Below are 15,215 nucleotides of genomic sequence, written 5' to 3' on the forward strand. Positions count from 1 at the left end.
TCTCATGGACTTTTTCATCACATTAGCAAACAGCCGAAGACTTGCAAGTGATTAAAAAAATGTTCTTTTAAAAATGAAAATCATGAATACATTTTGGTATATTGATTTGAATGGTTAGTTCAAATACTTCTGTATTAAAAAGATTCAATCGATGAATTAATAAGAACAAACCACGACTGATTCTTAGTTTCAACTCCATGTGCTTTTGTTACCACTGAAAGATCGGTGGGAAAATGGATTTGTCAATCTTTTTTCTTATTTAAATCAAGTAATAGATGTATGAAAATTCTCCGAGTCACTTCAATTAATTTGTATACACAATGATGCTGCACATGTAGCGTTAATTTGATTATGCAATCAACAAATCAGTTACAGGTAAAATCTCAGTCACAGGTGGCTGCACATCGGCTAATTAATATTGACGTACACCTGTCCAATAATTTCCAATAAACAGTTAGGAGACAGGTAGCCAGGATGTTTATAAAGTAATAAAACCACACTGGCTGTAATTTATAAGGGTTGATAAATTTTTTTATGTCCGATATTGGGAAATGGTTGTCGGACATTTGCAAAATTTGTCGGTCAATTAACAGCATTTTTGACCGTTTCCGGATCCTTGCTGTAAACATATTAATTTTTGTGGTGTATTAATTTTCGCTATTTTTGTGGTTGACAGAAAACATGAAAAATTGTACCCTTAAAAAGGATTTTAACACTACGTATCAGTAAAAACTTTTTTGAAACTGCGAAAATTGATACCCACAAATATGTTCATTTGACAATTCAGGAAAATTAGAAGGCTTACAGTATAGCCCAGTTCTAAACAGTATCGATGTAGCAATTCTCACTCATTTCATGTCCTGTTGGATCCAACATAATTTGATTTTAAACTGGACTGAATTTCCAGTGAAACTGGTTTTTTTTTATGAGAGCATAATAATGTTAGGCCTTGGTCCAGTGAGGATCCTTTGGTAAAAAGCCTTAAGTCCATTAAAAATTTAGAGACCTTGGAAAAAACTTAATTAATAATAGATAGGTTTTTTAATTTGAAAAATTAGATTATTGAAGATAAATATATTTAACTTTTAATTGAATATGTAAAAATGCTTTTTTATAAGATGTTAACTGCATTTTAAAGTTTGATTTTAGATGAAGAAGTGATCTGCAAAGAAATTCCAACAGAGGGTAGTAAACCATGGCAGACTGAAGATATACAACAGATAGTTCCTTACTTAGTGGCATTGTACCTGCTGTCTGATTCTATAGAATTTATTACTAAACCTCGACTTCTCCTTTGTCCACCCATAGGTAAAGATAGGACATCAGTTGATACCAAACTGCTAAATTGCTCTTTTAGACCTTAATAAACTAAATCGATAGAAAATATAATGATATGATAAATGGAATTATATTGGTGTCTCCTCCCCACCACTATGGTGAGTATACATATTATGTTTCCCCTGTCTGTCTGTCTGTCTGTCTGTATGTCACACTTTTGTAGCTTCAACTCCTCTGCAAACTACTGCACCAACTATCATGGAACTTTGTATGTAACTAGGATGTGATATGTTGTTGTGCATGTTACTAGGAATTTATGATCCACTGAATTTATTGGAGTTACACCCCTTTGAACTTTGGAATGGGGAGTCATACACTTTTGAAGGCAAAAACAAACTGTAATTTTCAAGAGAATTTAGCATTGAAGTGGGTACATCTTCTTTGTGAGTTTGCTCAAAGTATTTCTTGTTATGTCTGTCCTCCCATCCATCACATTTTTGTTTTTCAGATGATAATTAAAGAAATGCTTATTCAAAATTTTAAACTTTATCACAATGCTTTGAACCATAATATACAGGTCAATGATTATGATGTATATATTTCATTTATAAGGTGTATATTGCATTTAATTTTTAAGAATTGAAAATTTCACTTGAAAGCATCAGAATATTTGTGATCACAAGATCGACTTTCTCAAGTTTGTTAGTCCTTAATATTAAAATTTGCAATTAGGTTTGATCATTTTCATCAAAAAGATTTTAATGTTTTGTTTCCAGATACAGTAGGAATGTACATGATGGCTGTAGCAAGTGAAGATAGTGGTATCAGTGTATTTACCTCTAGCTATGATATTGAGACAAGGCAGATGATAGAATCAACCTTTCCATTTGTTTGCGTCCTACCAGGAGAAAACCTTCTCCAGGGTGTCAAGTCATTGACACAAGGAGAGGGCTGTGATGTCTGTGTTAAGTTTACTAGTGGAGGTAATGAATTACTACTTAGAAAATTTGGTTGAAAATGAATGACATGAAGACTTGAGTGCATGTGTTGTCTAGAAATATTCAGTCCAAAATCACTTAGTTGGCTTACACACAAATGAAGTTAGTTCATTGGAAGAACATGTCTGTTTTAACTTATTAGTTGTGACATAACATAACTTGTATGTATAAAGGGTATCAGTCATAATTGTTTTTTGGGGTTCAATAAAACCACAAATCTCTTCTCCCATAAAATGTAAAGAATCCCATGTATACAATGATGCTCTTGTGTAATTTTTGAATCCATAAAACTACTACTTACAAATAAAAATACCTCCACAGCATTTACTAGTACCAGTGAGCAGTTGTTGTAGACATTTTTTTATGTTTGGGTAATATTACCATTCTGTTTCTTTTTAACTGCATGTAACTGCAATATTTGGTTTTTTTATTTGCTCATTAAAATCATGTCTGTTGTTGAATGTTCTTAGTATATTCACAATATTTGTTTGATGGTGAGAACCTGATAAATGTTAATTTATTGGCTAGAATTGAACACCAGTCTTGATTTGGTTGGGACTGGAGGAAGATTCCTTCAGTGTGCTAAACCACTGGAAATTATAGACATGGAAAAACTTCAACAAAACAAGACTTTCAAGCTTATTGACGTGAAGAAAGCTTTTCTTAGTTTCCTGTCAAAGTCTGATGAAGAAATTCAGACTCTAATGTTTGACATGAGAGATGGCACTGTTGGAAAAGTAGGCTATTGAATTGCTATGTATTTATGTATAGATAATTTTGATTTAAGAAATTTTGTATTTAAAATTTTTCTGATATTTGACACTGAAATATGATTTGTTTGCATTTGGTATTGGTTGGATGAAAAGGCAAGAATACTTAATTTTTTCTTGTATGATTGATATAATGATAATTCATATCAGTTAAAAACAATTAAACATTGTATCAAATTAAAAGGATGATGAATTGCAAGTTGTATATAACCGAAATATAATTAATGGCCTGTGCCTGTAGATTTAATATATTTACAAACTTTCCATTCACATGTTAAGTTTTAAGTTTGTAAAAAAATTACAGAAATAAAGTTGAAACACAATCTTTTGATAAATTTCACATTTCAATGCATCTATTTGCAGCTGATGGAACAGGGTTACCCTGAGACTAAAGGTTTACTCTACAGCCTGGATGAACAGTCACACTTTCTGAATCCACTTCCGATCTCAAAAATCCTTAATATTCTAGAGGAGCCTGGTGTTAATTTGACAGATAGTTTCAAGAGTATGATGGAATCTGATATGTTGGCTATGGAGAGACTTCATAATTGTATAACTACCAAACCTAAGGTAACTTCTAATGCTGGGACTTTCTCATGAATCTTGTCTGAGACCTTTATAATAGAAATGATTTGCTGACTGGTAAAAAAGATGTCTTGGTGTCATATAAGCTGCTTTCTTTTTGCTCCACGGAAGAAGTTGCAAAGAATATAATATTTTTGTCATGTCCATCTGTCTGTCAGTCCCTTTTTTTTTATCTCAACTCCTCAAATTACTGAACAGAATTTCACTAAACTTAATATGTGAAAGTAGTAAAGACACACTAGGGATTTTTCTAAATTGAAAATAAGACAAGTTTTATGTGGCAGAAAACATTTGTTTATTGCATGGAAAGAATTTTCTTGATATTTAATGTCATTTTCCCATAGGACTTTTCTTTGTGGGAAAGAGTGAAATCAGAAAGTCAGGACTCAGCGGAGGATGGCACTTTAAATGAAGGTCTTTTATCTCCGTCAACATTAGAGAAGTCAGAGATAAGAATAAGTCACCTTGGAGACAGGTCTATGATCGTTCAAGTACCAAATGTTGTAATTATCTCCCCTGATGAAGAGAAAGAGGGCACTAATTTCCCACCTACCTCAACCCCTATGGTAAGAGTAAAGGACCCCACAAGGACAGATGACTTGCATGAGAGCTACATAGACTCTCCTCCTGCTACCCCTAGTCTGAGACCATGCTTCCTGAGTCAGCAGCTACCTCCTCAACCAATGATAATGACACCCATGCCTTTACTTCCTTCCAAGAAAAAGAAAAAGAGTAGACCTGTAGACTTGCTGTTTGTTAAGTCGACAAACTCTCCTGTGAAATCAGGATTCTCTCCAATGACTCCAGCTATTAAAAGATTACTAACACCATCACACAGAGAGCCAACAGTAGTACCCTTAAATATGCTACAGAGGAAAGAAACACCTCTGTTTATTGTTCATCCAATAACAGGTAATTTTATATTGTCCGTCTGTCTATCTGCAGTTTCATCAATTATGTTGTCCCTCATTAGGCAACATATCTAGATGAATATAATATAAAGTAACAAGTTTTAAATGCTTGAAAAAAAAATGTGTAAATATGAGTAAGGATGAAATATGGTCATACTTTCTTACAATGAGAGACAAGCTTAAGCTTGTTAATTCATTCCATGTGAAGAAGATATTTTTATGCCCCCGCAATTAGCAGTCCACGACATATTAATTTGTTCCTGTCTGTGCATTTATTTATCTGTCAAAGAAGGGGTACATCGTTCATCAGGCTACTTTCTTCCACCGTTTGTAAACTACAGCTTTGACAATTTGTAGGATATATACTTGTCATGAAGTTGAAGAAGGTTGAAAGATCATCATTTTCATGAAATGTGTCCAAAATTAAAGATAGTTGGACTATACAATGCAGATTGTGGCATCATCTGTGTCTCCCAGGTACAACAAAGTCTCCGACAGTCTCAATACAAGTTGTTTTATTTTTTTCTGGTTAAACACATGTTCCATGCTTTCATTTTCTGCTTAAGTATTTTCTTTAATTCTCCAGATGATCAGTCTTTTCCTATGATTTGTTTTGGACATTTTAAACTATAGGTAAAGTAGTGTTGTTGAAAACACTTGGCAGTCTTTTGACACGGCAGTGCTATGGAATACAGAGGACAAACAGCACTCCAAGAGATACCTTAGTTGGTGTGGCTAGGTACCTATTGTTGGTGCTGGAATTCACTTTGCATGTTGCCCCTTCACACCCTTTTGCATGAGATGTAACATCTCTGTGTAATTTTTTTTTTTTGTAATTTATTCATATTTATACATTTGTTTGATATTAAAAAATGTCATCTGCAAACTACAGCTTTGAAATCATCAATAAAGTATTAAATAAAACCATTGCTAATGAATTTGAGACATTGATCTTTGGAAATCCATTAATATTGAGTTCATGATAAAATAAATCATTTTTAGTTGTACAATATCAGCTTGCCCAGATTCTCAAAGAGTAATCAAAGGAACCAAGGTTATAGCGGTAATCAAAAGAATGTAATCCAGGGTCAAAGACCCGGCATGGAAAACAGACTTACACAACAAAGAGCATAAAGTAACTAAAATCATACATACAAAGTAACAAAAGCAAATAAGCAACTCGGTCTCCACTAAAAACTGGGAGCATGGGCAACAACTGAATTGTTCTCAAAATTGTAACTTTGCCTACAAGCTTTCATATCCCTCAAAACTTTGTTTGAGGATTGTATGTAGAAATCAATTTCTCTGTTTATTCACTTTTTCCGACGCAGTCGTTTTATTTTCGCTTTTTGCCCTTTGGCCTAAAGGATGCTCTTCTATGGAAAAGCAAGTCTACTGATCGCAATTCTGTTTCCTAATTGGCCAAATACTGTGATAACTTAGTGGCGTTCAAAAAAAAATGTATTGAAAATTAATCTAAATAATCCAGTCATTCTCCATTTTGGTTTCACTTCACTCTCAAGGATGGAGTGATCGTAGGGAACGTAATATGGTGACTGGATTATTCGGGTTAATTGAAAATTTGTAATTGCGTGTCATGTGTTATTTTCTTGAAACAAATGTAGAAACTTAGAAATAAAAAGAAGAAAATTTTACTGCGTCAGCTATCTGTTTTTAAAGATAGTACTTGCGTTGTAATTGCAATGCGTCCTTAACTCTCAATGGAGTTATACATGTAGATGTGCATGAAGAAATGCTGCAAGGGGAGATAACCCAACTTCCAGATTTTGAATTTCGGGTCTTGCTTTGGAGCATTATGTGTGCTAATGATCATTAAATATAATCAAAGTAAAGCTTTGTAATTCTTGTAAAGTAAAGTAATTCCAGTAAATTACAAATTTGTTCGAATATTTTGACATCTGAGAATTTTATGCCCTATCTTTTTAGGAGTAAATGTAAAAATGTTATTTGACAAGTTATCATATTACCCAGTAGTTTTCCAAGATGTGTGATGAAATTTAATGAATGAAATATGTTTTTTTTTTTTTTTTTATAAATCTATGTTCTTTTAGTGCTTTATCATGTTGCAAAGTCCTTAAGCAGTCAAGGTTTAATTTATCTTTAATACAGTTTCCTTTTTTTCCATAATTTGTGGTTTTCAGCTATTATAACAATGCTGTTCAGATGCAGCAGACCAAAGGACCATATGTTATTGCTGGGTACTCATTTGGCACAATGATAGCCATAGAAATGGCTTTACAGCTTCAACAGAACAAAAAGAAGGTTTGTTCATTTTGTGCTATGGTTTCATGAGTCTCTTTTTCAAAGTTGTGTGTTATATTGTATCTGCTGATATTCGATACTCAAACAAAATTTTTTCACTGTTCACTTTTCATTCTATTCAAATGTCTGCTTAAAATAAATTGTTAGAGTGACTATCACATTCTAAATTGATCATGTCATTATCTTGAAACTTTCTCAGAATTTTTATTAGTTTTATATTTAATTTTATTTTTTGCAGGTTGACAAGTTGATTTTACTAGATGGAGGACCTGATTACTTCTGTGCACAATTCAGAGCAGCACAAAAACATGCCAAGGATTTAACTGAAGTGAGATCTTAAGATATTTTTAAAGCATTTCTTTTCTAAAATATAAAGCATTTATAGTGTGTAAATTAAGTGAGATTTTTTTTCATGAAAAGTTAGGAAATAGATAATTTTGTCAAAAAGTAAATTAAGATGAATTTTGTCATAATTGTCTTGGCTCCCCACGAATGGATTTATTTAAATTTTACTATGTGGCTTCATATAGATAGGAGATATGTTGTTGGTGATTTAGGGTGCTATTAACTTCCTGTACAAGTAGGGGTATGCCTAACACGACAGCCTGTGCAACTTCAAGTTTGCATAAGCTGGTATTTGTTCATAAACCTTCTTAAATCACTGTTTTACCTATTGTTGTTTATATCAAACTGATACTTGCACTGTAAACAAATTTATTGGCACAGTGGCTAATGATTTATGTTTTCTCTCAGATGGCATTATTCTTAGAAATTGGAGCCTTAATCAACTTTCTAATGATGTTTGTCCATGTACCCAACATAAGACTGGTTCAGAATATCCTTTACCAGTTGCCTAACCAGGAGGCAAGGATACAGACAGTTGTGGAGATGTCCTTCAATAAAGTAGAAATCAGGTATCCGTCAGGGGCTGCTCTGGCTTCCAAAATTCTGTCACCAGAAAAATCGCCAGCTGCCATTTTTTGTCGCCAACTTTTAGAAATTAGCCAGAGGGTGCCTAAATATGATAGTATTAAGTCTACTGATGAATCATCTTTGTGAATTCATCAAAATAACTTCTCAATTCATGACATACATGGATGTACCAAGATTCACTCTTGATGTATGTATAATGCAGGTTTTTAGTTCTAGTCTGTCTATTTCATGTGCATAAAATAATAAAGTATTACTCCAGAAACAAGTATTTTATTTCTATCAAGGACTTTATATAACTATTCTCATATAGTCCCAGATTTTATAACATGTTCACCATTGTCATTTATGGTCTAATTTACCTTACAATATATATATTTTTTTTTTTAACAAACTTGATTCTTTTTTTCTAGTGATAAAATTTCTAGCAAACTACATTTTGTACCATGGACCATTAATTGTGTCCCTGAATAATTATTTTGATATCTGAGTATTATTTCCTTCATTAGATTTTGGGAATCCCCATACTATTTGTTTACTGATTTTCCCACCAAAAAAGTTGCATGGCAAAAGTGTAAACAAATGTCATCCATTTTCTTTTATCAATTCTTTCATTTCAAAGTATTTAGACACTTCCTGATGGGATAATCATTGTTAATTGGATTTAATTTATTTTGTTATTAGGTAAATGTGTTTCTGAATGTATTACAGGGTTGTGAATCTTGTATGTAGCCACGTGCACATGACCATAATTGTGTTTCCCTTTGACCAGATGATGAGAGTTTTGATTGGCTCAATAATATAAGTACATTTGATTGACACCTCCCATAAGGATATTGCCAGTCACGGTCGCCTGGTCTAATTACCTTTAATTGCCTTCAGTTGTAAATTGGTCATGGTCAATTAACTCTGACCAGGTGTCAACCCAATTATTTAGTTAGAGAGAATATCCTTTGCTGATAAACTTCCTGTCAATTTTAATATACAAAACTAGGCACCAAGAAAATCGCTAACTGGTTATTTTTGTCGCCAGATAAAATAAAAATCGCAGCGCGACCCCTGATCTTTGAGATTTACTGACTTATGTCATAGGTGTTGTGTATTTTTAGCTCACCTGGCTATGTGAGCTATTGCCATCACTTGGCGTCCGTCATCGTCATTAACAATTTTTCAAAACTCTTCTTCTCTAAAACTACTTGACCAATTGAAACCAAATTTGGTATGAATGTTTCTTGGGGTATCCTGCATAGAACTTGAATGGGGATTTTTGATCCATTGAAAAACATGGCCACCGTTACTAAAAATAGAACATAGGGGTCTTGTTAGGTTAAGCCCAATCCTGATTATGTAAAAGTGTTCAGCATGATGAGACCTATCTGCCGTTAAATTTTCATTTTAATCTGTTCTGTCACGTTGGAGTTATTGCCCTTTTTCGCCATATTTTTGCTATTTTTAATGCTATTTCTTTCAAAAATCTTCTCTTCTGACACTAATTGACCAATTGGAATCAAACTTGGTATGAATGTTTCTTGGGGTATCATGAATAGAACTGATGTGGGGATTTTTAATCTGTCAAAAAACATGGCCGCTGTTACTAAAAATAGAACATAGGGGTCAGACAGTAGTTTTTTGCATATATCTCCAAAACCATTAGGTTTAGCCAAATTCTTTCAAGAGCTGAAGTGATCCTTATTTTTAGGACTACAAAAGTCTTCATGCATAAAATTTGTCAGACACCTTCTTATAAGAGTTATTATCCTTGACAGGGGAAAATGACAGTTTTTTTTTTACTGTTTTCAGCCAATATCTTGATAACTATGATAGATTTATACTTTCATTTACTGAAATGATCCTTATGATAAGTCTTGTCAAAGTTTTTTGGAGTCAAAATTGTTGGACAACTTCTTGTTTAATTTATTGCCCTTGAAAGGCAAAATTGAACCAGGTGAGCAATTCAGGCTCCTGAGAGCCTCTTGTTATGTGTTCAGGCAGATCAAGGACTCTACCAGTATGGAATGCATATATGCTTATGATCAATACTGTTTTACAGAAAAATCATAAACAATAAAAAATTGCATGTACGACAAAGTTTTATTCTTAGACTCCCATTGTTCAGGTATCCCAAATGCTATTATTTTATTCACATTAGTCATAAAACTTTCAACTTTCTGTTGAAAAATATTATTGTGGGTTTAATTTTTGCCTTTTTCGCTGTAGCCCTGATACAGAAAAAAAAAACATGAACATTTCTTTGGATATTAAAATTATTTATACAGGTTGAACATTCAGTTATCAAAATCACAAACAAAAGTTGTTGCGAAAATAACACAAGATTCAGTAACATGATATCTTCTTAAAATTTTAAGAAATCTCTTCTGTGTCTGTTTTAGTTCTGGGCCTTCAAAGACTAGATGGCTTACAGCTAAAGAAAAGATTTTCAGAAAAATCAAGGAAGCAAGGGAATCTAACCCTAAGATGGCAGATGCAGCTCAAGAAGTATTAACTTGGAAACGACGAGAGCAAGCTGCTGATTTCATTAAGAGTGTAAATATGGTTAAGACATACAAGAATGATCATGGGAAATTCAAAGGTAAAAATTGATTTTAATGAACTTTTGGAACACCCATTAATTTTTTTAAAAATTTAAGATTTAAAAATCTTTGTATTTCTTTATGGCATCATACTCTGAAACATCAAGGGAAATGGATTGAGTATTATTCTAAAACTTAGATATGTTGAAAAAATTATGGTGCCTCAGTATGACAGAATCTGAGAAAAAGAAACAAAAGTTATTTCGCAGGTTATATTACAGTTAGAAATATAGAATCTACCTTTGAAATATTATACTTAACTACTTGCAATGAAAGATTCTGTTTATCTTATTCTTTAATCATTCATTTAAAAAAAAAATCCTATTTTTGAGTTTTATCTCGTTTTAGCATATGTATGTATGGGAATTTCCACAAAGTTTATTGCTACATCATAAAGAGTTAAAATACATGAGAAGAAATGTGGTGAAGCAATTTTTTCTCAAAACAGGTAGAAAAGCTAGGAACTTTTGAAAAGTAAAAAAAAAATCATCAGACCACTATATAACTATCATGATACTATTTTACAGGTGACATCCACCTGCTTAGGATCAAATCTGATCCTCCAATGTGTGACTACCTATCTGTGGACTATGGGCTTCAGGACTGGTGTACTGGGAAGGTTCATATCTCATTTTACAATGGAACACATGAAACCTTTCTCAACCACGATGCTGGAAAAGAGGTAGCTGATGAAATCACCAAGATCTTAACCTCCACGCTTTAAGGAATCTTTTATGATAGTGCTGGAACTATAATAATGAAAGTCCTAGAATATTACTTGTATGTCATTTTTTACTTTCATTTGTAAATATAGTGCAGCTTAATTGTGGTTTCATATTGTTAAATAGTAAATTGTTAACATAGTAATTAACTTTCCAAGGGCCACAACTCTTGGTACTGTAGTCTTAATTGTTATTAAGTACTATTGCTTGAATCTACTTATTTAAAATCACAGATTCATTGATGAAGTGTTTATTTGATATATATGTAAATTCTGGAGTTCATCAAAAGTACTGCATTATTGTGTAATAAACATTGATTTAAATCTTGAAGTCTTTGCTGATTAAAAATACCACAACAAGTGTCTTTTGCACCTATCCTAAGTCAGAAACATCTAGCCTATGTTAATCTTAGGTATAGTGAGGTGCATATATTGCTGAACAGGTAAACTTGTTATTTCAGGGACCAGTCAAAAGCAGACCTTTTGGTGTTGGAAATGTTTCGCTAGTCTCCAATCATCAAAGGCATGGAATGCTTTGTAGGGTTGATGTCTCTTGTGTCCTTGTTTCCACTTTCTTCTCTGTTAACTTTATTTGCGGAACTAAATAATATCATTTTTCAGCTCACTTAGAACAAGGGTAAATGTGAGCTATTGTCATCACTTTCCATCTGCTGACGTCTTCTTCCTGTAGTTTTTCTTTAAAAAACTGGTCCTGTGAGGCCACTAACAGGATTATTACCAAATGTTTCCTGGCATTTTTGGCTGATGTACTTTTAAAATTATGGGGATTATACAGATCAAGTGTGAAGCATATCTGTCATTGCTATTTTAAACGACAGGAGTCAAGTCACCAGTTTCTACAAACCGTGGTATACAGAAAAAAAAAGTATTATAGAACCTGGAAAATAAATGCCACCTTCTTTCTTCAGCAGTAAGAGCTCTATTCAAGATGCATAATGACTTAATCTTGTTCCCATACGTAACACATAGATTTATTGTCCTTGGAAGATAAAAGATAACTTTTTTTAGCTTACAACCTGAAAATCGTTATAGATAGGAACAAACTTTCAGTTGTTGAAATGCTCTTTATGACAAGGCCTTCTAAAATCCTCATAGGGTCTATATTGTGCGACAACTCTTTGAACTCTTTGTACCCCCACTCAACAAGTGGTTGGTATATTGGAATCACCTTGTCTGTCATTCCGTACATTTGAATTTTTGTTTTAAAAAATCCCAATGGAAGGATTGCTTTCAAATTTGGTGTGTGGCTTCAAATAGATGTAGCATATATTGTAAGCTATTTTGGTTGTTTTCCAATATCAACTTCCTGTGTGAGTAGGAGAGTAATCAAGGGAACCAAAGTTATAGTGGTATTCAAAAGAATGTAATCCAGGGACAAAGACCAGACATGGAAAACAGAAATACACAACAAAGAAGATTAAGTAACTAAAATCATACATGCAAAGTATCAAAAGAAAATTAGCAACTCGGACTCCACTAAAAACTGGGAGCATAGACCAGGTGCACTGGTAGGGTAAGCATCCTCTTGGCTATGCATAGCACGACATGTTAAACTTCATGTTGCACTTGAAATGACATATTTTGTGGTGTTTATAACCTGAAAATTGTAATTGATAGAAATTAATATTCAGTTGATGAAATGCTCCTTATGACAAGGCCTATAAAAGTCTTTGTAAGGTTTAAGTTATGTGAAGACTTCTTATTTTGGCAAAAAAAAGCCAAAATTTTTGTTCTTTGGTTGAACTTGAAAACCTAAGATAGAAATAAACTGTCAATTGTTGAAATTATCCTGGTGAGTTCTCAGGGTCTGAATTGTGTTGACTTTATTAGAGTTATTGTCCTGGAAGGGCCAAAAACGACTATTTTTGTGGTTTTTATATGTCCGTCTAAGACGGGACGTATTATGGTATACCGTTGCCCATCCGTCCGTTCGTCGTCCACACTTAGGACAATAACTCGAAAACTCATTCACCTACTTTTAAGAAACTTTGGTGAATTGTCTGTATCTATTGACATAAGCTCCCTTTCGATTTTTATAAATTTCAGATTTTTTGTTTTCGTGTTATGATTTTTTTTACTTAAAAAAAGGAGGATTTTCAAGTTTTCTGACAATAACTCAAAACACTTTATCAACTTTTATGAAACTTTGGTGAATTGTTCATATCTATTAACGTAAGCTCCCTTTTGATTTTTATAAATCGTATAAATGTCAAATATTTTACGTTTCTGTGTTAGGAAGATTCACTCTTTAAAAAAGGCGGAAATGGCCAAGGAAATTTTATTCGTTGAAAAATCGTTGAAAACGGACCATTTGTTATGATGATCAACTAATAAATATAAAAGGTACTTGATTACCTTGACAGAAAAGTGTCTTGAACAAGATAGAAATGTATGGGTGAAAAATCAAGACCACAAACTTAGTTAAACTTGAGGTAGCCCTGATAGTGCCAAATTTTTTTGGTGCATTTTTTATTTCCTTTTTTTAGGGGGGTTGGGGGTGTTTGACAGGGCTCGCAGTATTTCTAGTTTATCATATAAATTCATTAAAAGCATAAGGACAAGTTAAAAGAGCAACGGACGTATCGTGCGCTTAAAGCGCAGCTCTTTATTAGCTTATTAAATGAATCATGATAGAAACCTTCCATTGATGTTATGATCCTTATTACAAGGCCAGAAAAGTCCTTGTGGGTCCAAAATGTGTGTGTTTATATATAGAATGACTTTTTGTTGTTCCTATTTGGTTTCTAGGGAGGTATCGCCAAGCGAGGTTTGCTCGAAGTTTTACCAGTTTTCAATTTTGGCTGTTCAGAGAAAAATAAGTATGATTCATCCAAGACTCACTCCATTCGTATTGTATCAAATGGATAAAACGTGAGAAAATAGACGAAGCATTAATGAGAGCATTAAGTTCTTTCTTCAAAATAGTCATAAAAACAGTTGACATCCGAATAAAACATTTTGAAGAACATTTTACTCGTAATAATAAACAACATCAAAACCGTATTTCCCGCGTAAAACACAAATTGAAAGAACTTAGCAAGGAATATAAAGCTGCAAATAATATTATAGTCTTTTGTCGTAAATTTTATATTGAAATTCTAAAAAAAAGAAATTACGAATTCACGAATATTCCAATTGACTAAATTTTCAGAAAGTGAAATTGTGAAAACACAAACTTGTCGCCTAGTAGCATGGGAGTTCCAACTATGTACTGGCTTCTTTAACTTCACAAATCATCTTACAAATATACATTTAGATTAATTTCCTCTTCAAGTCATTGCTCTACAACTATGCTTTCTATTTTACTTACTAATGCGCTCAATGCCATAAAAAATCTGATTATAATTTTTTGTAACAAAGTTTATTAAAACAGTGAAATTATCTATTTTTGAGTGTAAAAAAAGCTCGCTCGAAGTGCTTGATAAATAACATGCCCATGTGGGATCTTCCGTAACTGTTTAAAGTTTCGATTTTTTTTCCAGCTTTTTACACTACACTTCCACATAATCTTATAAAACAAAAATTCATACATCTTATCAAATGGTCATTTAATAAATCGGGATGTGAATATATTTGTTCGAATTCTTTTAGATCTTTTTAGTAACGAAAAACATTAAAACTACGTTAATTTGACTTCTTTTTACATGCTTTCGGCTAGACAACATTTTTGTACGCTCTGGCGAAACCGTTTATCGTCGAGTTATTGGATGTCCTATGGGGACCAATTGTACACCACTTATTGCGGACCTCTGTTACGAATTACAATTTATGGCTAGAATAAATAATGACCCTTCCAAACAACATTTGGTAGAAAAATTTAATAACAGCATAGGATATTTGGACGATATCTTTGTTAAAACAGCAAGGACTTCAATATTTATACTGAAGATATATATGATCCTGTTTTAGAACTGTCATTGAATAATGCAAGTATGGATAATAAAGAATGTCCGTATTCTTATCCATAATGGTAAACTTAATACTAAAATTACAGTATTTGATAATAATCCCTCTGGATCTTCCCGAACACGGATTTTGTATTCATTCTTTTTATCGGTATTCCATCTTCGATATCCTGAATCAATATTTTGAGGAAATGCTGCCAAGAGATTCGATTTGAAAACTGA

At 32.9% G+C, this 15,215-nt stretch overlaps 1 protein-coding gene across 2 annotated transcripts in view; it reads left to right on the forward strand.

Annotated features, from left to right (window-relative positions):
• LOC148616069 (fatty acid synthase-like) overlaps positions 1 to 11,394 on the forward strand; it is a 38,398-nt gene extending 27,004 nt beyond the window's left edge. The window contains exons 25-35 of one of the 2 annotated variants that reach the window (XM_088582737.1): positions 1,150 to 1,308; positions 2,055 to 2,261; positions 2,805 to 3,013; positions 3,410 to 3,616; positions 3,976 to 4,543; positions 5,176 to 5,281; positions 6,705 to 6,825; positions 7,064 to 7,153; positions 7,579 to 7,739; positions 10,146 to 10,345; positions 10,874 to 11,204. In XM_088582737.1, the coding sequence (XP_088438863.1) occupies positions 1,150 to 1,308; positions 2,055 to 2,261; positions 2,805 to 3,013; positions 3,410 to 3,616; positions 3,976 to 4,543; positions 5,176 to 5,281; positions 6,705 to 6,825; positions 7,064 to 7,153; positions 7,579 to 7,739; positions 10,146 to 10,345; positions 10,874 to 11,070 (2,225 nt within the window). In that variant the 3' untranslated portion in view covers positions 11,071 to 11,204. Of the gene's footprint in view, positions 1 to 1,149; positions 1,309 to 2,054; positions 2,262 to 2,804; positions 3,014 to 3,409; positions 3,617 to 3,975; positions 4,544 to 5,175; positions 5,282 to 6,704; positions 6,826 to 7,063; positions 7,154 to 7,578; positions 7,740 to 10,145; positions 10,346 to 10,873 lie in introns of both variants that reach the window. The other variant, XR_015922105.1, reaches the window with a different exon arrangement.
• Positions 11,395 to 15,215: the final 3,821 nt, after the last annotated feature.

The sequence above is a fragment of the Perna viridis genome, chromosome 5 (assembly GCF_037379345.1).
Source record: "Perna viridis isolate PV_CMFRI_1.1 ecotype Kerala chromosome 5, ASM3737934v1, whole genome shotgun sequence".
Taxonomy (NCBI): domain Eukaryota; kingdom Metazoa; phylum Mollusca; class Bivalvia; order Mytilida; family Mytilidae; genus Perna; species Perna viridis.